Source organism: Coenobita brevimanus, chromosome 66 (assembly GCF_032717465.1).
Source record: "Coenobita brevimanus isolate Jiangsu-jjx chromosome 66, ASM3271746v2, whole genome shotgun sequence".
Lineage (NCBI taxonomy): Eukaryota > Metazoa > Arthropoda > Malacostraca > Decapoda > Coenobitidae > Coenobita > Coenobita brevimanus.
The window spans coordinates 21369816-21397488 of NC_137019.1; the positions used below are offsets into that span (position 1 = coordinate 21369816).

Here is a 27673-nt window from a genome sequence, read left to right on the forward strand (position 1 = left end):
TAGGAGGACTGCTGGGCCTTGACAGCAGGCTGTGAAGCCTATGCCCAGAGTCGGACACATAAAAAAAAAAAAAAAAAAAAAAAAAAGCAAACAGCTGCACACATCATTCAACCTTACCTCAACACACTACATGAATGGTTCACCACAAACAGGCTCAACATAGCCCCAGCTAAATCTACAGTGACCCTTCTTACAAATTAGACAGCAGAACACAGTCACATCCCTCACCTCACCATAAACAACACTCCCCTACTACATATACACACCCACCCAAAATCCTTGGAGTAACATACAACACATCAATGTCATTTAAACAACACATCACAAACATTAAAAATAAAATAACAACAAGACTCAATGCTTTGAGGTCACTTGCCCATACAACATTCGGAAACAACAAAGAAACAACCACCACAGTATACAAACAATACATATGTTCAGTGATGAATTATGCAAGCCCTGCCTGGGCTTCTAACCTCATCAAAACACACTACAACACTCTACAGACGATACACAACAAGGTCATAAAAATACTCACAGGCTGCCCAGCTACTACACCCACAAACCACCTACATCAAGAAATCTATCTATCTATTGCCAGACGCCTCAATCCCGTTTGGGGTGGCCACAAACAAATCGCCTCCAAGTCGCTCTGTCCCCCGCCATTTCACTGCCCTGCTCCCAACTCTCACCCCCCTCTCTCATATACCTCTCCACCCCATCCCTCCATCTCATCCTCGGCCTCCCCCTCCCTCTTCCCCCCTCCACCTCACTCACATACACTCTCTTCGTCAGTCTTTCACCCTCCATCCTCTCCACATGCCCAAACCACCTCATTGTGTTCCTCATAACGCTTCCTATCATCAGAATGGAGTAGCTATGCACTGATGTGTCCAGTCGGTGTGGTCGTATGTAAATACACTGTCTTCAGTGCCATAAAGCAGTTGTATTTGTAATAATCTATCTTTAAAAATATTTTTAACAAAAAATATGAGGCTCCTTGAACCTAACCCCCTATTTTACATGTAAATACAGTATATGTCATGTTTTAGCACAAAATCAATTTTCCACGAGGTTTTGCATAACCTATCTCGTGCTGTATGACGACTCTTAATACATTATTAAGTAAAAAATTTGTGTAATACGTAATGTTAATATGTGCCATATTGTATTATGAATGAAAGAAAAGTGATCCATTCGGTAAAATTTCAGTTTAAACATGAAATTACGTGGCTTAGGGGTCCCACCCAAAAATCCGAAAATCTGATCATCCGAATGATCCTCGGTCCACTGCCATTCGGATTAATGGACTTTTACTGTGTTTGTAAGATTGATCGCCTCCTCTACACCATTAGGCAGTGTCACTGGAACAGCTGGAATAACAACCGTATTGGTAGGCACCACATATAAAGTACAAGGGAAAGAAACATGTTCCGCAGCTGGGGTAACATCTGTGGAGGCAGCACAGCAGTGCGAGGGAACAGCAACATGGCAGCCAGCTGAGGTTGTAGCCACCACACGCACCTGAACACAGCCCCTCTATGCAAATAAAAGTTATCTCATTTTTCTTCCTCTGTGCTCCTTAATGACTCCACCTAACAGTCTAGGGGAAGTTACACTGGAAAGAGGAAGTACTGATAAGTATTTTGGTAGTTAAATGACTGTTCTTGGTGGGCGTGATTGCTCAGATATGTGTGTCTCAAGAGGTCCAATTTTAACAAATATACCAGTACAAAGATACAGTGCGCTGTTTAAACCCCCCCGAAGGATGTGAGTTAATAATGGCCAATGTTTTCTACTCGACTGAGATCTGACAAACTGCCTGGCGAGTCACTAATGTACTTCACCTCACAGTCCCTTAACTGGGTAACACTTCTGGCTGTGTGAGAGGGTGTACCATCCTGCATAAAAACACGAGTACAACACATGTTGAAAGAGGAAGGGAGCTATTCATGAAGACGGTCAAGGTACTTACGATGGCTCATAGTTTCATTCCTGGGGAAGAATACAAGCACCTCAAACCGTGGTAGGAAAAACGCCTCAAACCAACACTAAGCCAGGGAACTTAACTGTACTGCAAGTGTGTACAGTATGGGGCCAAGTGGGTTGCTGCCTGCCCGGTGATAATCCCCCCCCCTCCCCCACCCACATGCACACAATTCCCGGTCACTAAAAATGTAGCCTCATCAGACCGTAACACTCACCACCAGAATGGCACATCTCAATTCCCATACCTCTTATAAAACATGACTCCACGCTTCCTCTGTGCACAGGTTCCCAGCAGCTTCCTGAGAGGCTGATGGCAGTGGCACTTTAGCTTAAAATGGAGTAACTGCTGCACTTTTCTCGGTAACATATTACCAAGTGAGACACTTCTTTTTTTCCCCCTTTTAATTCCTGAGCTGTCAGATGTGTACTACGTATATTAATATTATTATTTTTTTTTTAACACTGTTAAGGTACACGGAAAAGTAGAAAAAGATCACCTTGGAGGCCGCATGTGGGTTGGCATGGCCTTGGTGCCCATATTACTGAACTTCTTCAACCACTGTTGCACACTACGCTCACTCACACACACTATTTTGAAATTCTGTTCACACTCTTCTTGCCTTACGAAAGGCTACCATTGAAAATACTTGGTTCCTCAATGGGTTCTTTTTCTTGCCCATAGTTTGCACAAGCCACAGCGAAAGTGGGCGTAACACTAAAAATATGGCCACACTCAGGGAGCTCAAAACCACTAATCCTCCCCCTTAGTTCACAAAGGCACCTGAGCGAGGATGTGGGGGCTTTCAAGCAGCACTGACAATTCCACTACACTGCAGATGTATGAATCACTGCTTGCCCGCCTGGGATGCACAAAAAAAGATGGTGGTGTTGATTTGCGCCATGAATTTAGGCACAGCCTATCTTTCTGGCAGGCATTAATTATTTGACCCCATATACACCATAAATCTTTTACCACACTAATCACAAAATCACTGAACTGATACAAAAAAGTGAGTTACTAATCAGAGCTACCTCTTCCCCAATGCTGCAAATATATCACATAAGGAAGACAAGACTGAACATAAAGATTCTCTCTCTCTCTCTCTTTCTCACACACACACACACACAAGTTGCCATTGTGACATCACAGAACAGTGTGGCAAAATGTACATTTTCTCCATAACATGACATGACTAGCGATGATACATAACAACACTAACAAGACATGACAACATTACTTGACAGTACTGATATGACATTAGTGGCACATGACATGGCAGCGACAGTTATATAACTTTATTAATGGAGAAACATATGAACCATTCATTGGCGACAAAAGTCACACATCAAAATTTATTCATCAACTGTTGGAAACCTTAATGACCCATCTGTGGTACAGGTATATGTCATCTATCATCTGCACAGAAATCAATTAACTTGTGCACTAGCAATGGGTCTACCTCAGGTGCAGAATTGTCAGTCAATTTTGCAGATTGGTTGTCAGTTTGACATAAACAATACTAAACTGGTACTAGTGATCTGAGACACCAGGCAGTGTGAAAGCCTGTGCACAATTTATATGTAGCTATAGGTTTTCTAATCATGTAATGCTGCAAGACCATTCATGTACAGTGAACCCTCGTTATATCGGGACTACTGGGGGAAAGCCTGATCCGATAAAGCAGATTATCCAGAACAGTGAATTACTGTAAGTAAATGAGTAAAATAGCATATTCTAGCTCTAAAAATGAAAACTATACCCATTTTACACTAACTTGGCCCATATTTTCAAATCCTTGTCAAAGTATTTTTTCATGACTAGCACAATACAGCGATATCCTGCTTTTTGACACCCTGCTACAGGATACCCTGGACAGGTGATAGGGGTACAAATACCACCCTACCCCTCCTATCGTAGACTTACCCCCCTTCCCCCCTTTTAGCGATGGATCCTGGGAGGTATTGTCAGGGGGCGATCGGCTAAAAGTTTGAATCCCACGCACTCCATGGCCAGCTGAGCCTACCTGCCTGACAGAATGTGCAGAAACGCTTGCGCAGCCTCTGCACCCATCACTCACCCTGTGTGCACTCACATCATTCTTCTCGCACCACCCGTCACTGATTAGGGATCTCTCATACGCTTGCCTACCCCTGACCTATTATCAGATTTTATCTGTTAGTTTTAATAGGTTTTAGGCTTAGGTTAGCTTTTTTCACAGCTGTTAGTCCATGTAATATGGCTATAAACTTGTTTTTGGACTCATTTGGGTGGGTTTAGAACTTGGTTGGGGAGGAATCCCATGGCTCAAAAACACATCCCTATACTTTACATGTTAGATCTGCCCCACTATACGATACCCAACCTAGCAAAAAATTTTTCTTAATGCATCCCATCATAAAACTGGGGTAGCCCTGTATTACTACAGCCTATTATAACAACTCAGCAGTCATGAGGGGAAGAAGGTCAGGTTAGGGTAAAAAGGGTAGGAAACTCATGTACAGTATTGTCAACCAAAAAAAATATCGGTAATCTTACTGCAATTATCATTCTGAAACATGGATGAACTATTATGATATAAAGGCCACCCTTTGATTATATGTGCAAATATTGTTCATGGCATTTATTCTATTTATCTATATATTGCCGGATGCCTTAATCCCGTAAGGGGAGGCCACAAACAAATCACCTCCATGTCGCCCTGTCCCCAGCCATTTCACTGCCCTGATTCCAGCTCACACCCACCTCCCTCATATACTTCTCCACTCCATCCCTCCATCTCATCCTTGGCCTCCCCCTCCCTCTCCCCCCCCTCCACCTGACTCACATACACTCTCCTTGTCAGTATCTCACTCGCCATCCTCTCCACATGGCCAAACCACGTCAAAGTATTTCTCCTAACTCGTCCCATCACATCCACACCGCAAAGCTCCTTCACTTCCTCATTTGTCAGCCTGTCTCTCCATGTGACTCCACAGGCACCTCTCAAATATCTCATTTCCACTGCTCTCACTCTTGACTTCTGTCCCTCCAATAAGGTCCAGCTTCACTTCCATACAGTAAAGTTGGTATAACAATACTGTATGTAGTAACTTTTTCACTTCCATGCTCACTTCCCTGTTTCTTATTACTGCTTTCAAGGAACATGCAACCTTTCTTCCTTGTTGTACCCTTTCATGCACCTCATCCTTTAAACCTCCATCCTTACTCATCACACTATCCAAGTTCTTAAACGTACTCACATTTTTCATTTCCTCCTCATCCAACCTCACGGTACATTCACTGACTTCACTTATCTCAAAACACCATCACTTTACTCTTCCCTACATTCACCTTGAGATTCCGTTTCTTACACTCTCCCTCAAACTCATCCACTAAGCCTTGCAGCTCCACTTCGACTTCACTTAACAACACAGTATCATCTGCAAACAACACTACAGGGAGTTTCCAAACACTGCCTTCTTTCTCACTAGGGCTGCTCCTACATCCACTCCCCTACCTTGTATCTCTTTTAAATCCCACTCATATACAGACTGAACAACCATGGAGACATGACACATCCCTGTTTCAATCCAACCTTCAAGAAAAATTCACTCAATTCACTATCCACATGCACTGTAGCCTTAGCACCCTCATACGTACTCTTCACGGCATTCAACAACTTCCCATCTACTCCATATATTCTTAATACTTTCCACAATCCTTGTCTATCCACCCTGTCATATGCTTTCTCCAAATCCATGAAGGCCGCATACAACTTCTTTCCCTTTTCTAGAAACTCTTCCACTAAAGATCTAAGAATGAATATCTGATCTACACAACCTCTTCCCTCCCTAAAACTTCCCTGTTCTTCTCCAACTAATTCCTCTGTTATTACCCTAACTCTGTCAGTAAGTATCCTACTATATACTTTTCCTATTACACTAAGAAGACAATTGCCCCTATGATTACCACACACTTCTTTTTCCCCTTTCCCTTTGTACAGGGGAATAATTATACATGACTTCCAATCCTCTGGGATTCTACCTTCCTCCCAGGCCAATCTGCACATCTTCCACATCCATTCTACTACTATTTCTCCCCCATGCTTCAGCATTTCACCACACACTTCATCAATTCCTGGGGCTTTCCTCATTTTAACTTTCTTCATTGCTTACACAACTTCCAACCTACTGATTTCTTCCTCTCTTCTCACATCCATCAGTCTCCCAGCCACTTACACTCACATTACTTTCATTCTCTTTGTTCAACAATTTCTTAAAGTGTTCCCTCCATCAGCTCATTTTTTCTCCCTGCTCCTCTAGTAATCTACCACTTTTATCTTTCACTTCCCAACTAACTTCTTTGCCACCCTGTCTAACTCTCCTTACCTCCTTCCAGAACATTTTCTTACCCTCTTACTAATCTTTTCATCTCTCTCCCTCTCTACATATAACTCTCTCTTCTGTCTCTCAACTTCTTCCATGCCCCTGTTTCTCATCCACTCACTATATGCTTTCTTCCTTTGTGCCACAGCCTGTCTCACCTCTTCATTCCACCATGCTGTTACCTGCACCACCTTTCGTCTTCTCTTCATCCCAGACACCACCTCACATGCTGCACAGATTTCTTCTGTGAATATCTTGCACACACTTTCCACGTCCCCCATCTGTTCCAATCCATATTTACCCAATCGCTCCTCCACTTCCCTCTTAAGTTCTGCCTTTTTCCATTCTCTTTTAGCTTTTCTACTCTCCTTGTACAAACTACCTCCTCCTGTCCTTCCCTGCTTCTATTTCTCCATTTCATTTGTACCTTGATTCTGACCACCACTTGGTGGTGGTCAGCAAGTCCACTCCCCCAATCTCTATATACTCTTGTATCCATTACACACCATCTGATCCTTTCATCTACTCACACACAATCAATCATTGCCTTCCGTTCATTCAGTTCACCAGCCACCCTTCTCATCACTTGCCACTTATACCTATGGATCGTTTTGTGCTTGAAGAGGGTATTGACTATCACCAACCCCCTACCGGCACAAATGTCCACTAAAGCACTGCCATCCTCATCCACCTCTGCAGGCACAGCGAACTCACCAACTACTCCATCCACCTTCCCATTCCCTACTTTTCCATTCATATAGTATCTTCAATCAAAAACACTCTCTCATTCCTTTCAAAGTTTTCCATGCACGCTTCCACATTTGTCCAGAATTCTTCTCTCACTCTGCTTGCATGATCTTGTGTTTGCACATACACACACACACACACACACGAACAGCCGGAGAGAGCGGACGTCCCAGGCATCGCTCCTAACCTTGAATAGTTTCAGGAATTTTGTCTGTCCTGTCTCCTAGGGTCTTTCTTTAAATTTAAAACAATGAAAGTTAGTAGACTACCAAAAATGTAAAGATTTGTTGGCAATAGTATACATGAATGTTTGTGGCTTATTCGGTAACAGCTGTTTAGGTACTTTACATTAAACATGGCCGAAAATGTAAACAATGAGGGAATGGAATTTCAAGGATTTGATGCTAATACCAATGTCATGGACCTGGTGAAAACATTAATTATGAGGATTAGTGAACTCGAAAAAAAAGTAGAGAATCTAGTGATAAAGGATGTATCAGGAAATACGGAAACCACCATACAGAGTCTAATCCAGTCCAACGAAACAGCCAATGAAGAGATTAGGAATTTGAAGAGGGAAAATGTTGAACTGAGGAGGAAACTTGAAGAGAGTACTAATAAAAAGGAGAAGGTGAGTAATGTATTAGAAGAACATAAGGCAAAGTGGGCACACGTAGAAGAAGAACAGAAAGAAGTGGTCAGCTTAAGAGAGATCATCCAGGAAGAAAGGGAAATGAACAAGAAAGAAATGGAAGAAAATGTAGTGAAAATACTGAAGAAAAAAGAGAAAATAGTGAGAGAAACTGTAGAAAGGAACAGATGTGTGGTAGTATTTGGAAACAGGGAAGAGGAAGAAAAGGTTAGGTTCGCAAGACTCGAGAGAGACACGAACATGGTGAGAGGAATATTAGGCAAGATTGACCCCGAAGGAGACAAGTGGGTAATAGAAATTGAGGAAGTAAGGAGGATAGGGCCTTATAAGAAAGGGGAAACAAGACCAACGCGAGTCAAGTTTACATCAGAAAGTGTAATAAATGAGATACTTAAAGTGACCTGGAAATTAAGCAAAGAGGCGGGGATGGAAAATATTATAATAAGAAAAGATCTGAATGAAGAAGAAAGAGAAGTTTTAAAATCATTAAAGGAAGAAGTAAAGGAAAAAAATGATAAGAGGACAGAGGAAGAACGTAATACTTTTTTTTGGAGAGTATTGGATATGAAAGTAAGGAAATGGTATTTAAGGAAATAGAAGTGAAGGAAACTAGGGGGGATGGTTGTGAAAGATCAGAAGTTGAGGAAGTGGTACGGACAGAGAGTAGGAGAGAAGAGGGTATTAATAATGTCAAAAATAAAAGCGTTATGAGGAACACACTGAGGTGGTTTGGCCATGTGGAGAGGATGGAGGGTGAAAGACTGACGAAGAGAGTGTATGTGAGTGAGGTGGAGGGGGGAAAGAGGGAGGGGGAGGCCGAGGATGAGATGGAGAGATGGGGTGGAGAAGTATATGAGAGAGGGGGGTGTGAGTTGGAAGCAGGGGAGTGAAACGGCGGGGGACAGGGCGACTTGGAGGCGATTTGTTTGTGGCCACCCCAAACGGGATTCAGGCGTCTGGCAATAGATAGATAGACAGATAGAAAAATAATTTGAAGGTGATATATACTAATGTTGATGGTTTCATATCGACAAGGATCGAAATTAATGATTTCTCGAGAGAACATGAACCTGATGTCATGTGCTTTGTAGAGACCAAATTAAGAGAAGATATTGATGTTCATTTGGGAGATGGTAAATACAAACTGTGGAGAAAAGACAGAAAAGAAAAAAAGGGAGGAGGAGTGATGATAGCAGTGAAGAACAACATAAATGTAGACACTGTGGAAATGGGAGAAGGCAGGGCTGAAGTGATATGTATGAAATTAGAAACTGGAGAGAATGTTAAGAGAGATATGGCGGTAGTGTATGTTCCCCCAAAGACGAGAGCATGGAAGGATGATGAATACCATGAGATGTTGTCAGATATGGCTAGCTACTTGCAAAAAATAGTTGAGAAAAGCAATAATATAATTTTGGTGGGTGACTTTAATTGTAAAGAGGTGAACTGGGAGGAATGGTACTCGGGAGGCGGCGAGGATTCGTGGGGCACTATGTTATTAAATATAATAATGAATAATGTGATGACGCAATGGGTCAAAGAAGAGACACAGTTTCGAGGTGAGGACACACCAGCAAGGCTAGATTTACTGTTCACCAAGGAACCCGATGTAATAGAATCATTGGAATATCTCTGTCCTTTGGGAAAAAGTGATCACGTGGTCATTGAGTTCCAGATGTTAACAGGAAACGTCGAGCCAAGAGACGAGCTTCATAGACAGGGAAGATACAACTTTGGCAAAGCAAATTTTACAGGATTGAGAAACTTTTTTGAAAATGCGGATTGGAGAAAATTCAGAGAAACAAGAGAGATACAGAGGAAGTGGGATATCTTTCTAGACCTCTATAATTTGGGAGTGGAAAAATTTGTACCAAGAGTAAGAGGGAAAGAAAACAGGAAAAAGGATTGGTTTAATAGAAAGTGTATGATAGCCAAAAAAGAGAGAGATAAGGCGTGGAACAATTGGAGAAAGAGAGGTAACGACAGAACAAAGGAAGAATATAAAAGAACAAGAAACGAATACACAAGAATACGCAGGAAAGAAGAAAGGAATTTTGAAAAAGGTATAATTGACAAATGCAAGGATGAACCCAAACTGTTTTATAGATTTGTTAATGGCAAACTGAAACAAAAGGAAGGAATCACCAAGCTGAAAGTAGATGGAGAGGTCTTTAAGGATGCGGCAATGCAAGCAGAAATAATGAACAAACGTTTCCAGTCAGTTTTCACTAAAGAAAAGGAGCTTGTGGAAGGGGAGGGAGTGATTAGAAATGTTCCGGTGATGAAAGAGATAAAAGTGGAGGTGCAGGAAGTGTATAAATTACTGGAAACTCAAGATGTAAGGAAAGCCCCAGGACCTGATGGAATTTCTAATTGGGTACTGAAGGAATGTAGAGAACAACTGGCAGATAAAATTCACAGCTTAATTGTATGCTCACTGGAAGAGGGGAAAGTGCCAAAAGAATGGAAGAGGGCAAATGTGATACCAATTTACAAGGGAGGACACAGGGAAGAACCCCTGAATTATAGACCAGTGTCTCTAACCAGCATGGTCGCAAAATTGTGTGAGAGAATCCTGAAAGACAGATGGATAAAATATCTGGAAGAGATGAATATTTTGGCTGAATGTCAGTTTCGATTCAGAAGTGGAAGGTCATGTGTTTCAAACTTGTTGAGCTTTTACTCAAGAGCGATTGATGTGGTACAGGAGAGAGATGGTTGGGTGGATTGTGTGTACTTAGAGAAGGCCTTTGACAAGGTACCTCATAAGAGACTAATGTGGAAACTAGAATATATAGGAGGACTAAAGGGGAAACTTCTGGAATGGATGAGAGACTTTTTGAGAGACAGACAAATGAGGACAGTAATAAAGGAAAAGATGTCTGGATGGAGGGAAGTAACAAGTGGAGTCCCTCAAGGCTCAGTGTTGGCGCCAGTAATGATCCTGATTTACGTAAATGATATGGTAGATAGAGTGAACAGTTATGCGAGTCTGTTTCCTGATGATGTAAAGATCTTGAGGAAGATAGAGGTTGAGGAGGATTGTAAAATACTGCAGGAGGATTTGGATAGGATACACAATTGGAGCCGGACGTGGGAAATGAAATTTAATGTAAAGAAATGTAAAATATTGGAAATGGGTAAAAGTACCAGGAGACCATCACTGAATTATTTTTTGGGTAATGAATTAATCACAAAAAGGAGAGAAGAGAAAGATTTGGGAGTGCTGGTCCAAGATAGTTTGTCACCAGAAAAGCACATTAACAAGATAGTTGGAGAGACTTATAAGCTCTTGACTAACATAAGAGTAGCATTTCATTATACTGTATGGATGAGGAAATGATGAAAAAATTGATAGTGGCCATGATCCGCCCCAGGTTAGAATATGCAGCGGTAGTGTGGTGCCCACACAAAAAGAAAGATATAAACAAGATTGAGAGAATACAAAGAACAGCAACCAAGATGGTCCCCAGTCTGACAGACCTGTCATACAGAGAGAGGCTGGAAAAACTGGATTTGCCTTCGTTAGAGGAAAGGAGAAAGAGGGGAGACATGATTGCGGTGTTCAGGACCATGGTGGGAGTAGATAAAATTGACAAAGAAGACCTGTTTGTATGGGATAAGAAAGCAACAAGAGGACATGGAATGAAATTGAAAAAGTCAAGCTGCTTGAAGGATATCAAGAAATATAGCTTTCCTTACAGAAGTATAGACTTATGGAATAGCCTGGACAAAGAGATCGTCCAGTCTAAAAACTGAAACGAGTTTAAAGTTAAATTCGACTTATTGAGAAACAGCGACGGAAACCCACGAGCATAGTACATTCCGTGTATATCACAATTAGGTATATTCTTAAATATTTGGAACGACTTAGACAAAGAGGTGGTGCATGAGAAAAACATTCATGTGTGTAAAGGTAGACTTGATAAATGTGGATATGGAGACAGGACAACACGAGCACTGCTCAATTCCTGTATACTACAAATAGGTAAATACACAACCATCCACATTTGTAGTCCACCTTTCAATTTTACCCACACAATCCTTGAGCCAACTGATCCATACTCTCTTATACAGTCACTACTTGTTATACGTTGATCCGATATACAATAATTTGCTACAATGATAACAGATAAGTTCCACCCCAAAATCCGATTTACAATGAATTTCCTGCTATAATGATATTGCCCTCAGAAAATTTTGTACGAAGCGCCAGCCACATGCAAGGCGACCATTGCTTGTCTCAGGCAAGATGGCAGCCCCAGCTTGCAGAGCATTGTTTTGGTTCAGTTGCGGTCCCGCCACCCCTTCAAAGCCCTGTCTTTTCCACTCTTTCATGTGTGCGCCACACGCAAGGCAACCGTTGCCTGTCTCAGGCAAGATGGCAGCCCCAGTGTGCAGAGCATTGTTTTGGTTCAGTTGCGGTCCCACCACCCCTTCAAAGCTCTGTCTTTTCCACTCTTTCAAGTGTGCTCCCCAGCTATCGTCACCTCTTAGCCAAGCATCGTGCTACAGTAGGCCTATACATCGTGTAGCACCAGGCCAACGTTACGCAAGTGATTGTTGTGTTGTTGCAACGATTTACTGTATATGAGTACCACTGCCTGTATTGGTGTGATAGTGTTTGTTTTGGTTTTGAAGATAACTTGGATCAACACTGGAGGTGATTAAGGTGGGTTGTCATTTTTGTTTCAGTCTTGGGTAGGTGACTTTGGGAAGTTGAGTTGACGTAACCCCCCTTTTATAATGTATTTCAACCTCCCGATTAACAATAAATTCATTATACGTTAAGGTATGACCTGACGTAACCCCATCGTATAACGAGTAGTGACTGTATTCTCCTTCCATCTGTTACTCACAACAATACAAACTCCATCTTTTGCATAAAAATTCACACATTAGGTGCTATATTTTTGAGGCACCATGTAAAAGATCCATGTGTGTCTGCAGAACTTGCTCATTTTCACATCCATCGAGCCCCAGCAGTGTGATACTTGTTTGGCTGACTGTACAGTGTAACTGTATGGATGGATGCTGACTGCTCCCACTCTTCCCATATACTGTAGACTGATTTAACTGTTACTCATTGTCATTTTCATCAAAGATGGTTTCTGACAGCTCTGGAGACACATCTGGTATAAAGTCCTGAGATGCTGGGGCTGGGGTCCTGGAGGCTGTACAGCTGAATCCCGTGCCTAGAATGTGGAAATGTTCCTTCATTGTCTAATGCAATTGAGTGCTACCAATATCCTTCAAAGCCTTGGTATTTTGAGGAAGAGCATGCCAGAAGAGCCCCGTTTCATTAGCATTGTGAATTTGGAACTCAAGCTGGTCCTTGTTCTCCATCAGTTGTCGAAGATGCTGGACGAACAGCTCCACAGTATCAACATTGGTCTCGGATCTCCACAGTTACGGCCTTGATAATGATGCCATGGCACTTCCTAAACCTCCACTGAGAGTCATCACTACATGAAATATCTGACTCCAAGGTAAGCAGTAAGCTCTTGTGCTGCATGCTGGATGTCTAGGAGACGCACAGGGGCACCCTCAGCTCACTCCTGCATGTACTATTTATACATCGCTTTGTCCTGTTTCTTCATCATCATCCGGACCTCCTTTCCCACCCTAGGGCAGGGTGAGGCGTAGCAATGTCCAGACAGCCCAAATTTACCCAGTCCGATGGGCCATGCTTCCGTTCACTCATCATTCAAGCCCCTGGAATCCTAGCGCTATCGGATACATCAAAAACATTCACCATGTTCTGTAGCTTTACATAAATGTATCTGACTCAGTAAATTCGGATGCTGCCACATTAAAAAGAAGTGCCAAATCCCTGATCATGCACTTCTCCTCATAACATTCATCCAGCCAGCTCGATCTCTTGTCAGTTCCCTAGCCTCACCGACTTCCAAACCTCTCTTCCTCACACACTCATCCACCTTCTCCTTGGCCTACCTTGCTTCCTCCCTCCTTCCAATTCCCTCAGATACACCTTTTTCACCACTCTCTTGATATCCATTCTCTCCACATGTCCATACCATATCAGTACACTCTCTTTGATTTTGATGTCCACCAACTACCTCACTCCACATCTTTCACGAATCACATTATTCCACATCTTATCCACCCTCTGTACTCCACACACATTCCTCAGCAGTCCCATCTCCACTGCTCTTACTCTTGACTTTTCATTTTCATGCCACACCATAGTCTCACATCCATATGTTGGGCTAATTCCTGCTCCTGAACACATCCTCACCCTTTCCCATGCCTTCAATTATCTTCATAGCCTCCTTTGTTCTTTCCCTGGCTTTAAGGATGTCATTCAGGGTCAACCTCATGCCATACTTGCAAATGAGGTCGCCCCTCCTTGTATCTTTCTCATTGGCTTCAGTCACTTCCAAATTCTCTACAATAGTCATAATTTTCCTCTTTGCTTTCTCAGTAGTGGAGGTGGTAGCTGATTTCTTACAAGAAGCCCATTTTTCACAATCACCACCGTATAACATTTTTCACACTTGAGACATAAGACACAGAATTGGAGATGTTGACACAATGAAAGACACAGCAAGACTGAGGCTGACCACACGTGGTACAGTGTCCACAGCCTCCAGTCCCGTCCAGGCCTACCGGAAATTGCCCCCAAATAGCCCAATGCACCACTGCTTCCTGCTCACTCCTCTTTAATCTTGCTCAAGTAGGTGAGGAAAGCTGTCGCCATAGTAACTGTGTTCTGATTCACCCTGTGCACAGGGAGTGATCTGACAGGCCTGTCTCACACATCCCATTTAATGCACATTATACAATAAATGGAAAAAAGTATCTGGTAGGCCCAGAGTTGTCCAGAAGATCCGTGTGGCTTTTCCCATTTAACAGATGGTATCCGTTATGCCCAAAGGTTTGTCCGGAGGCCTTCAAAGTGTTCATTACATCTCATATCTGGTCTAATGGGGTCCAGTAAAGCAAGGGTCTATGGCACCAACATGCTGAGGACTAATTGTAGCCTTGCCTTGGGTATCTATACTTACAAGGGGTAGTATGGGAGTGGGTATAATTTTTTTTCTGTACTCATTACTGTACTCAGAAAAAACATAATCATGTACAAACCTCCAAAGAAATCTGATCCAACATTATTCAGAATTGATATGATGGTGTTTGCTAATTCCAGTCCATTCACTGGCCATGTAGCTTTCTCAATCATTTCCAAGTTCCTGTAAGTTGAAAAGTACAATCATCTTAACTGAAACAAAAAACATGGTTATGCAACATGCACTGTCACTGTATCTTAATATTTCAATATATATATGAAGTGGTATAGTATGCAATACATTAAGAATATTATGCAGTGAAAATACTGTACATTATACTCACTTAACTCTGTCATCAGCCCAAGCTGCAATAATATCCACCGAGCTGGGGCAATATCTAATAACATCTGACAAAAAGTTTTTTGCCAACCAATTACACTGAACTGTTGAAGGGATATTACAAGGAAAAACTTCTAGTATCTCTGCAACACATTTTGGGCTTATCCTATGGCTAAATTCATACTGGTGCCGATGCCACACTGTAGAGGCCACATCCAAGTTTCCCTGTCATAAACAATCAAAAGAGAGAGAAATAGCACATTGCATTATACTAAACGCTACAGAACTAAAATATACTGGTGATTAAAGTAAACTGACAAATAAAATCAAATGATGCCTTACAATCAAGAAATCCCATTATTTATGTTGGCCAGGGTACAGCTGGTGTTTCTATGGAACAGAAGCCGAACAGAATGTACAGATAAATAAAGTACACAAGAAATGAACAAATGTTAGACACAAATTGTTTTTATTCCTTTATTAATTTATTCCACCCCCGCCCAAGAAGCACTCACCCTACTGAGATGTTCAGTAAATTCCTCTAACATGTCTGTGTGAGAGAAAGCAAGCCAGTGGTGAATATCAGATGATGGGAATACAGTTTCAAATGTTTGCAGTCTATAGCTGCTCTCACTAACACGCTGCATCAGGCTGCTCAACTGATCACCTTCCTCACTCTGAAATTAGGAGAAAAATCATCACCATCATTATCATTATCATGCTAAACCTCCCTCCCTTTGAAAAATGGTGCATGCATGCATGTGAGTGAGTGAGTGAGTGAGTGAGGGAGGGAGGTGTTACAACAAAGAGTTAGTATATCAAAAACCTTGCAGTCAATAATGAAAAGATACTTTTGTATTTAGCTGGGTATGTGCATCCAATTCGCAACCATTACGAGGTCTGTTCAGAAAGTATCCAACCTTAGGTTCTAAAAAAAAATAAATAGCTAATTTGTTGACCTAAGACACTAATCCCCCTCACAGTAGGCCTCTTCTGATTTGACACACGTAGCCCAGAGTTCTTTTGAGTGCCTGAAACATTTTTCAAAGTCGGTTTTGGTATCTCCTGCAGATGCTTTGTTGCAATCATCATGATCTCTTCTCTTGGATGAATGCTGCTCAAGACATGCTGGAGTGTGCAAATTACAATCTAGGCTTTCTGAAGACTCTCATCACTAGAGATGAGACTTGGATGTATGGATACGACCAAGAACCTGAAGCACAGTCGTCCCTCTGGACGCATGCAGGGTAGCGTCAGCAAAAAAAGGCATGAGAGGTCTGCAGTAAGGTGAAATCCATTCGCATGTTGATAGTTTTTCAACTATAGGTATATACATATACTGTATATATATTATCTATCCATTCATCACCCAATAATATATTGTCCGAGAAGGAGCGTATGAGCCCGGGGCTAGGCAGTTGGTCCTGACATTTAAGATGAGAGTGACCAGCCTCACTCATCCCTGAGTGGCATTACATGAGCAATAAGCCCCAACCACCCCTTGGATATAAACCTTCACTGGCTCAATCCGACTGGAGCGCAATAATTACCCACTAAACCACCAGGTGCCAAAATTTGGTTATATGGTTACCACCCAGCATAGTAAATGGTTTCGTGGTGTACAGGAAACCATCTGGCTTGTCACTCAGTGTAGAGTCACCCACAGGCAGAAGGAACAGGAAAGAATGAAGGAAAGAAAGACAGAAGAGGATGGAAGGAAAGAAGGACGGAGGAGAGGAAAGGGCAGACACCTGACAGCAGCTCTACATCGAGTGAGTGGATGGTGAGCGCCCCCACCTACCACATTTTACATATATATATATATATATATAGTGTGGGGAATAAGTTTTTTTTTTTTTTTATCCATCCTCTTGTAGGTAATTTGTGGGGGTTATCACAATCATGTTACCGTTTCATTATGGGTTTCTTTCGTGTTATTACATGAAATGAGAAATGGTTTCCTATCCCTGTAGTAAATATCCTTGCTTTGTTTGTCTCAGTACCCCTGGATACCATTATTTGTTGTGCAAATATCACTGACAACAAGGGTAGAACATCTGACACATGTAACAAATATAGTATTGAAAAGTTATTATGTGATTCACTCAGTGTGACGACTTAGAGGGACTCGGTCATACAGCCACGATATTGTGAAATATCCATACTTTTCTATAATGCAATTACTGTTGCTAAATAACTAATAGGAAAACCCGTACAGTGTAGAGGAATTTACTAACGCATTAATCACACGTCCGTAGCAAATTGTTCGGGAGTTGAATGACGGACAACAAACCACATAACATATCTCTTCATCTTTCAAGCAATATGTAATCAATAGTAGGTGGAATTATCTCAGTAAAATTATTCCATGTTGTATTATCATATGTGCAATGATACTGTCCATCATTATTGTTTATATCCCACCCATCTCTTTTTTTTCATGATCTTTCGTTTATAAGAAGCAGTTCCATTTTCAGCTTCACTTGGTTGGTAGGGCAATCTGACTCAACTACCTGTCGTTCAGTAAGAGTAGAGCGGGCCAAACACCCTCCATCACAGGTGTCTCAGGGAATCATGAGCATGATTGTACCTCTCCCAGTGTGGTTTCCTCCCGGAATTTTCACAGAATTCTCGTGTACTGTGACTCGTGATGGCTCCCACAACCCTTGGATTAACTTGGATTACTACACTACTAATGCCTTGGATTTATTTGTAATACATCTGCAACACACCTACAACTACTCTATACTTAATGGGTAAGTTGAAAAAGAGAAAAAAGTTGTATTACTGCAACTATATTTATTACATTAATTTTGGGGGGGTGTTCAGAGGGCCTGTCCACCAGTCTGGAATTTTCAATAATCTGAAACTCCCAATGTCTCCTGCATTCTAGATCAAAAGACTTTGACTGTAAGACTTTTGCTTGAACACTCGATTGACTGATTATATACTCAACTATCAAATACTAGGTTAGTACTGTACAATGTTGGGTGGTAACCTATCTATCTATCTATCTATCTATAGACCGACGTCCTAATCCCGCAAAGGATGGCCGCAGACAAAACGCCTCCAAGTCACTCTGTCACCCACCATTTGACTCCCCTCCCCCCAACTCACCCCCCCCTCCCTCATATACCTCTCAACTCCATCCCTCCACCTCATCCTCGGTCTACCCCTCCCTCTCCCTCCCTCCACCTCACCTACATACACCCTCTTAGTCAGTCTTTCATTCTCCATTCTCTCCACATGTCCAAACCACCTCAGTGTATTTCTCCTAATGTGGTAACCACATAACCAAATAAGGGGGTGATGTGGAGCCTATTATGGTGCTCCTGTTAACCTGGTTGAGATATGCAAATGCAGAATCCATCTAGGAACCAAACCTCCACACTCTTACCCACGCCTGGCTGTGGCAAGGTGTTGTTTACAGCACGGGAGTATTGGTTCACTGTACTGTACAGGATAGCCCTGGAAGGAATGTTACCTGTCTGTGGTTGATGGGTCTGCTTGGCCTGATAGACTGGGGTTACTCTACTACTACAGTATACTCCTTTGAACAACACATCTCACACAACAATCAACCCTGGTGTATTCTCTTACAATAACATATTCCATTTTTTTAAATTTCATACTACACTGCACTCATGCATACAAAGTACACTGGACAACCAATGTCATAATAACTCTTTAAACATGTGCAATAGACGTGTTCACAAACTCCCAAGAGCTGCCAATCTTCACTCTGATACCTTAATATGAAAAATAAAAATGTGCTAAACTAAACTACTATTTTGTAAGTGATTCCTTTATCACTTTGTTCATAAGTACAATTTCATTAACATATCTACACAATAAAATGAGGAAATAAAGCTTCAATATGATAAACTTGACGGGAATCACTAAACTAACAAAAATAACCGTCTAAACTTCGGGACTAATATTCTTCATAGCTTAAAACTGATTACTTACATTTCCAGTCATGTCTTTTATTATAGTTTGAATCAAATAACACTTTCACACATATATGTCTGTATATAATACTAACATGAAGTTATTTAGCTGCAAAATATTTATATGAATCAGATGATGATTGTATGCACATGCCCATGCCAAATTTTGCTGTTATCTTCCTGGAAACACTGGTACTTGGGATTTCTGTTGGCGGCTTTGCCTTCACACATTTTGGCTTCATTAATTGCGTCTTTTGTATAATGTATAGTCGGTACATTCTCTTCAGCCATTGCCAGATTAAGCATTAATCTCTTTGATAACTAAATGGCAAGCGTTTCAAATTAAAAATGTAGCAAGACTTTGAATAATATGTGATGAACGCTAACACACCACTTGATGTTTAATGCATTCTGGTAACTGTTCTGCAGTATTTTACTTAGTAAATCATATACAGAAAACTGGTATAATAACCAATGATTACAGTATTGAAGAATTATGTACTCTTCATCATTAAGTATCATGGAAGGGATTTTAGAAAATATATGACTGTGAGAGGGGAGTAGTTGACCGACTTCCTAATTAAATTACCCAGCAATCTCTGGCAACTCCTGAGTTTGTGAATGCACCCACTGTTTCATTTAAATTTGTTCATAAAGGCTCCAACATGCTTGCATGTTAGAGCCTTTATAAACAAACCTAATGGCAGCTCATGCTGCTCAATCTCTGGCAGCCTCCCTATTCAATCCCTTATCCCTGGGGTCACAATCAATGACCTCATCCCAGTTTTTTTTTCAGTCTACCTTTTGCAATCTTACCCCTAACATTAACACTTCTCATTTTCTGTATCCAATTGTCATCCTCCATCCTCTCCACATGCCCAAACCATCGCAATGTACCTCTCCTCATCACAACACGAGTACACTCCAGTCCCATCCCACCATTTAACTCTTTCACAGTAAACCTTGCCCCCCTTGGCCTTGCATTCAAGGATGCACTGCACATCCACCTAATCATTGTCATTTTATGTGCATGTGAAACGGTAAAACCAGTTTCAACTTTATGAGTACTGTAATGATAATCATTCATTTTAAAAACCAACCACAAGGAACTGAATTCATTACTACATGGTGCTGAAGGAAACAAGAACGATAAACTTTAATCCGTTGATTCCAAGGGGATGCAATTGGATCGACCGAACCGGCATGAAAATCCGTATATGGAGCTGACTTTTCGACTTTTGCAGAAGTAAAAAATGCCATGCCCAAGTTTTAGAGTCTGAATTTACACACCTTATGCCCAAACCAGAGTATTTTAGACCAACTGGTTCATGAGCTATAGCCCGTCAAAGTTGAAAAAAGTTACCCTTCCAGGCAGTGCGAATCATGTTTTCTATGCGTTCCCACCCCACTCCTCCCTCATTCCTCCCCTCCCTCCTTCTCTCCTATTCAGCACTTAGTTCTGATTGGTTGGAAGGGACTTATGTCACAACTGGGGCAGAGCATGTTTTCCCCAGTTTTTCCCTGGGCCCTTCAATCGATCACATTCGGTATCTTGCGTAATCCTGAAAAAGGGTCGATCAATCCTGTTAGCACGTTAGGGGTTAACTTTCAGTGTTCCAATTAGGATTCATATTCTGGCAGCTGTCTGACAATTTCATTAAATATGGTGAATCCCCTAGCAGCCAGTCCAAGGTTCAAAGTTTCATTTTGATTGAAATTAATAACATAATCACTGTACAGTACCTTTGTTGTGTTCGCAAGCCGTTCCTTGGCATATCCAAGAATTTTCTTGGTGGTGGGAATATCTGGCAGCTGAGCTTCAATACACAGGGCAGTTACGAACTCTGCATCTTGAATCATGTTCAAAGATCGTATCAATTCTTCAGTAAGGCTGAAAATAATGTAACAAGGCCATTCAACAATAATATATCAGTTGAACAACTATGGCTATGGCCTTGCCTAAAATATAAACTACTATAATTTATTAAGGAGAGCCAACATTTCCAAGTGAATGCAGGTTTATCACACAGCTGCAGGACACTGACATATTTCTGTGCAAACTCCCATCATGATTAAAGAATATACAAAACATGGGATCAAAATTTGTTTGTTGTAATTTAACCTTTGACCTCCCCCCCCCACCCAAAAAAAAGAGAGAGAGGGTATTTGCTCATGGAACATATGGACCAAATTTTAATTGAACTGGTGAAAAGTGAAGAAATGACACCAAACTTAACTGCTGGGGGAGGGGAGGATGAATGTTGCGGGTCACCAGACCTCATAAGTTACTTTTATAATACAGCAGGCTTTAGAGTGGAACTAAAGTTAGTTGATGTACAGAACAATTGCTTAACTTGAATGTATGCTAATAATGCAGTTGCAGTTCATGGCAATGAAATCATAAGAAGAACAGAAATGGGATGGAGGGCTTTTGAAAGAGCAAGTACTGTGCATGAAAGATAAGCAATTACCATCAAGCTAAAAAATGGTTATATAATCAATTATGTCCTTCCATTTCTAGCTTACTTATCAGATACATGGAGTCAAATAAAATCCTTGGAATATAAATTCAAGAATGCTCAAACAGGAATGGAAAGGATTACGTCAGGTTTCATATGGAAAGAGAAAGAGAGCTTCCTCGATAAGGGAATATATGACACTAGAGGATATACAGCAACCATTACAATCAAAAAGTGAAAATGAGTATGGGAAGGTTACATTCATCACAAAATAAATAACAGAAGGAAAACCATGGTGACTGAACTGCAGCCCTGAAATGGAGTGAGAGGAAGAGGCAGACAGAAGAACAAGGTATCATGACAAGATATGGAGATTCACAAGGACTGGTTGGTGCAGCCTCAGGTAGACCAGTATGTGAGAAGAAAAAAGTGGGAGAGGCCTTTATTTTTCAGTGGAATGACACAAGCAGATGATGATAATGAAGGGACAAGTCATGGATGATAAATTATAGAGCAATAATGTAGAGTGGGGTGCATGAGGACACTGATAGTTTTAAACAACTGGGAATATTACTGTGCACACCTGGTAAATTAGTGTGTGACACCAAGGAGAGATCATTTCTGGGAAAAAGAGTAACTCAACTTGGTAGTATTCTGACCTGTGGGTGGTTAGCATGAAGGTGAAGAAAGCCCTATGTCAAAAGTGCAATACAGGCATACCCCGGTTTAACGATGTACTTGATTGGGTAAAACCCCATCGTTAGGCGGGGTATTGTATATCAGGGTACTTTTAACATGTACAGCAATGTGGAGTGTTTATCAGTCTTGGGTTTCCTCCTAAACCAAGTCTAAAACCCACCCAAATGAGCCCCAAAACAAGTTTAAAGCCAATCTAAATGGCCTTGCTGCTGTCAAGGAAGCTAATCTAAGCCTAACACCTGTAAATCCCTAAATTCACGCGAACTTTTTTCACACGATTTCGGTTATCCACGAATTTTTCATACAATAATTAAAGCAAAATTATAGTATTCAAATAAGTAATATCAATATACAAGAGAAATAAATAAAATATAAAGAATGCCTACCTGCTGCCCGTGTGCACACATATATGTATGTGTGTGTGTGTATGTGTGTGTGGGACCCTGGGAGGTCAGTCTACCACGCACCACACAGTCAGTTTGAGTCCGACGGTCGAATCATGCGTGACACGAGATCAAGAATCGTTATTTGTGGCTTATTTTTCTGCCTTCCAGTGATTGCTTGCCTTGTCTGCCAACATGGGGCCTAAGCGTAGTGCTAGTGATGCATGTGGTAACACACCAAAGCAGGCTGGTAAAGTGGTGTCACTGACAAAGTTAAAGTGTTGGACAAACTTCAGGGTGGAATGTCGGCGACAATTCTCCGTCACGACGACTCCCCGTCATTTATTTACATACCAATTTAGCAAGTACAGTACACTAGTTTTTTACTTATATGAGTTATAAAATCCCCCTGAAAATTAGTTATTACAGTATTAATTAATCAATAATAAGTATATTAATAGAATGACGGGGAATTGTCCATGTTTTGACGATGAATTGACTTGATGGTGAATTTTTTCAGAACCGTATGTTTGGGGTGAGTCAACTGTTCATACAATAAAGAAGGAGAACGTAGCATACGGGAGACAGTGAGGGCTAGTGCACCAGACTGTGCTAAAGTGTCTCCACCTATGCCTGTGAACTGTCTTGGAACCGCATGTTTGGGGTGAATGAGTCAACTGTTCATACAATAAAGAAGGCAGAATGTAGCATACGGGAGGCAGTGAGGGCTAGTGCACCAGACTGCTGAAGTGTCTCCACCTACGCCTGTGCTTGTCAGGTTTCAGTTTTAAATTTCTTACATTTTTGTTGTTTTTAATACTTTATGCTAGTTTATAAGGTGTATGTAGTGCATAAACAGTATTATTCAGATGTAATATACGTATAGACATGCGTAATTATGTGCACACAAGGGCAGAACATATACGCGAATTTACCACATACGCGAAGGGTCTGGGAACCTAACCCTCACGTGAATTAAGGGCTTACCTGTAAAACCAACAAATAAAATCTGAAAATTATCAAATGTCCGGAAAAAAATCAAGCTTAGTAAACTGTACCCTAAAATGACTAAAACATATTTCTCTATGTCTAAAAACAGTTTATAAATAAACTTAAACACACAATTTTAGACTAAAATATCATCAAAATCGGTAAAAAAAAATAAAAATAAAAACCCATCGTTAAACCAGTGTTTGGCCATCGTTAGGTGGGGTATGGTGGTATTTCTACCCCCATCGTTAAGCCGGGGTATCGCATCTAGGGGTATCGTATATTGAGGTATTACTGCACTACCAACACTCATGATGAAACCCTGGACAGAAAGTGACAAGAAAATTGTCTAACTTACAGGATGTAGAAAAGAACCTTTTTGGAATTGTTATATGCATAATCGAGTTGGGCAGTGAAAATAAAAAGAATTTTATTAGTATGGCACAAACTTCCAAATCCAAACATCCTATTTCCAAAAATTCCCACTTACCAAAATATCTATATGTTGTATAGGGGGAATGATGTAACACATCCTCACACAATGAATGCATATGTGAAGACAAAGTTCTTTTGGAGACATGTAAAAATGCAGATGATATATTACTTATGCAAGGTACTTCATAATATTTACTCTTCACAATACTCTGTACTATTTATTACACGATTTCTCGTAGTTATCATTATGATTTTACATTTCAATAGACTGTATCCAAAATTCCGTCCTGCTGAATCAAACAATAGATTTTAAAGTTTGTAATGTAACTTAGGTAGGGAAGCTTGGATGACAATAATGATATATGAAATAACTGAAATTGTAAAGAGAAATACACTGAGACCATATGACCATATTTTATCAGAACATAAATAAACAGGGTGCAAAAAAATTTAAAAACAGAACTGAAGGTAATGCAGACAGAAGCAGGACATGTGATGTAGAAGACAGAGGAGTGAAGCAATGGTATACGCTGGTGAGAGAGAAGGAAATGCAAGAGGGGTTATCAGAGAGGTGGTTGTCATGGTCATCCAGTTACTAAATGGGTGCAAAACATCAGACTGATGGTAAATGATGATAATGATGATGACATTGATTGATGATGATGACAATGACTGACTGATGATGACTGATTAATGATGACTGACTGATGATGGCTGACTAATAACTGACTAATGATGAATGATTAATGATGACCGACTGATGATGACTGATTAATGATGACTGACCGATGATGCTTGATAATCAATGACAATGATGATGATGATGAACCTACAATATTATTAAGGTTCTAAAAAACATTACAGATTCTTACTCTCCACTGCCAGTTAAATCAGTGATGGTAATGTTGCTGACAGATGCGAGCCAAGGATTCATTATGTCACACAGGTACTTGGTGCGAGCTTTGTGAACTTCCTCCAGGTCCAAATTAAAGCGGCTACAGAACTCTTCAGCTTCCTTAAACCTTCGCTTCATCAGCAACTTTGATAACCTGTGGTGAACAATGACTACATCTAGAATACACACAGAGTACCATAAAGTAATGAGCCTAAACAAACCATACTTTAAGCTGCAAGGTGGGTTCTGGCAAACAGGAGCACTTACTGCCATTCTGAACCATGCAAAGTGCAGGGCCTTGAGAAAAGGTTAACACAATCCACAACATTTAAGGAAAGGTGACTGACCTATGCCTGTAAGGTCATTATATAAAAGGTAAGTTAAAATGCCAAAAAAAAACTAAGACACACTTGACAGGTAGCCTCTTAATCTTTACCAAGTTGCAGACCTCATATGAAGGCACAGTGAAGGTCTGCAAGGTCCAAGCTGCAAGCCTTATATGAGGCACAATGAAGGTCTTCATGGTCCAAGCTGCAAGCCTCATGAGGGACAATTCACAATGGTTATAAAACAACTCAGGGGAGATAAACTACCTAACAAGGAATCAGCTTGGCAAGGGGTTAATACTGTCAACTTGAGTGATTTCTACCTTGTCATGCAGGGGAAGGGGGGGTAGGGAGTTGCTCATTAAAAGTAGTTTTCAAATAACATTATTTTCCTGTTCAGGATTTAGGTGATAACAGGAAGTAAAAAACTCAAATGTCAAAAACAGAAAAAATATCCTACCATGATAAACTTTCTCTCCCAGGAGAATTTCATAACATGGTGGTAGATGGGGACAACCATCATGCTTTCACTTCATGTAGTTATCTTTTTTTTTTTTTCTTTTTCTTTTTTTTTTTCTTTTAATGCACGGAAGAAGGAACCAAAGGCCACGAGGCCGCAATTGTTGTTCCTTCCAAGAGAAAAACAAAATACAAGAGAGAGCCAAATTCAAGATCCGATCATTTCGAGATGCCTGGACACACTGCGTTTGAAAGATTGGAGATCATAAGAAGCAGGAAATACAGACAGAGGGAGACAGGTCCAGAGTTGACCTGTTGCATAAACGAAGGACCGGGAGTAATGGTTAACTCTTGCATTAGAAAGTTGGACAGAAAAGGGATGAGAGTTTGCTGCTAGACGGGTACTACGCGCCCATCGTAGAGGTGGAGGAATCCATGCAGACAGTTCAGAGGAACAATGACCATTGAAGTAGCGACAGAAAAGAGATAAAGATGCAACAGTGCGACGAAGAGACAGAGGTTGAAGGGAGCCAGTAAGATGAGGAGAGATAATGAGACGAAAAGCCTTTGACTCCACCCTATTGAGAAGAGCTGTATGTGGGGAACCTCCCCACACATGAGAGTTGTACTCCAAAAAGGGGCGGATAAAACCCATTTATAGAGTCAACAATTGTGCAGGGTAAAGAAGGAAAGGAGTTGGCTTAGCACACCCAATCTCCTGGAAGCAGATTTTACAAGAGATGTAATATGATCTTTCCAAGACAAGTCCCGAGTAAATGAAACACCAAGCAAGTTCAAGGATGATGCAAGAGTAAGCTGAATATTATTAAACATTACTGGGTACACCTGTGAAAGATTTTGTGGGGTTGATAGGTGTAAGAACTGAGTCCTTGCTGCATTAAAAACAACAAGATTATTTTTACCCCACTCAGAGATACGAGCCATGTCAGACACTAGGTGTGCCATAGCCTCATCCCTTGTTTGTTGAAGTAACTGCTGAGATGGACATTGTGGGAACCAAATGGAAAGGTGAAGGGTGGAGTCATCAGCATATGAGTGGATAGGGTTAGATGTAAAGCTCAGAAGGTCATTGATGAATAAAAGGAAGAGAGTTAGTGATAGGACAGAGCCCTGAGGAACAACACTATTGATAGATCTAGGAGAAGAATAATGGCCGTCTACAACAGCGGCTATAGAACAACCAGAAAGGAAGCTAGAGAAGAAGGCACAGATAGAAGGATAGAAACCGTAAGAGGGCAGTTTGGAAATTAAAGATTTATGCCAGACTCGACTGAAAGCCATTGAGATGTCAAGTGCAATAGCAAAGCTTTCGCCAAAGTCACGAAAGGAGGATGACCAGGTGTCTGAAAGGTAGGTAAGAAGATCGCCTGTGGAGCGTCCCTGACGGAACCCATACTGACGATCAGAAAGAAGGTTGTGATAGGAAAGATGCTTTAAAATTTTTCTATTAAGAATTGACTCGAAAACTTTTGAGATACAGGATGTTAAAGCAATTGGACGATACTTGTAGGGTTGGGAATGGTCACACTTCTTTTAGACTGGCTGAATGAGAGCAAACTTCCAGCAAGAAGGAAAGGTACAAGTAGAAAAACAAAGGCGAAAAAGTTTGACTAGGCAGGGTGTAAGCACAGAAGCATAGTTCCTGAGAACAACAGGAGGGACTCCATCAGGCCCATATACCTTGTTAGTATTGAGGCCTGTGATGGCAGATAATATATCAGCTGAAAAAAATTTTATGCCAGCCATGAGGAAGTCAGAGGGGGGAAGTGATGGAGGAACAACACAGGAATAGTATAAGGTGGAATTGGAGGAGAAAGTCTGAGTGAAGAGATCTGCTTTATCAGTAGAAGAAATAGCTACAGAGCCATCAGAGTAGAAAAGAGGAGCGAAGGATGATGAGGTAAAGTTGTTAGAAAGGTTTTTGGCAAGGTGCCAG

At 41.1% G+C, this 27673-nt stretch overlaps 1 protein-coding gene across 1 annotated transcript in view; it reads right to left on the bottom strand.

Annotated features, from left to right (window-relative positions):
• Positions 1 to 25454, bottom strand: part of rod (kinetochore component rough deal) — a 471351-nt gene extending 445897 nt beyond the window's left edge. Inside the window, exons 1-8 of the mRNA XM_080276726.1 lie at positions 25342 to 25454; positions 24909 to 25085; positions 20814 to 20961; positions 15636 to 15797; positions 15125 to 15345; positions 14861 to 14964; positions 13895 to 13916; positions 3880 to 3898 (exon numbers count right to left, since the gene is read on the bottom strand). Coding sequence (XP_080132852.1) covers positions 3880 to 3898; positions 13895 to 13916; positions 14861 to 14964; positions 15125 to 15345; positions 15636 to 15797; positions 20814 to 20961; positions 24909 to 25085; positions 25342 to 25454 — 966 coding nt within the window. The remainder of the gene's footprint in view (positions 1 to 3879; positions 3899 to 13894; positions 13917 to 14860; positions 14965 to 15124; positions 15346 to 15635; positions 15798 to 20813; positions 20962 to 24908; positions 25086 to 25341) is intronic.
• Positions 25455 to 27673: the final 2219 nt, after the last annotated feature.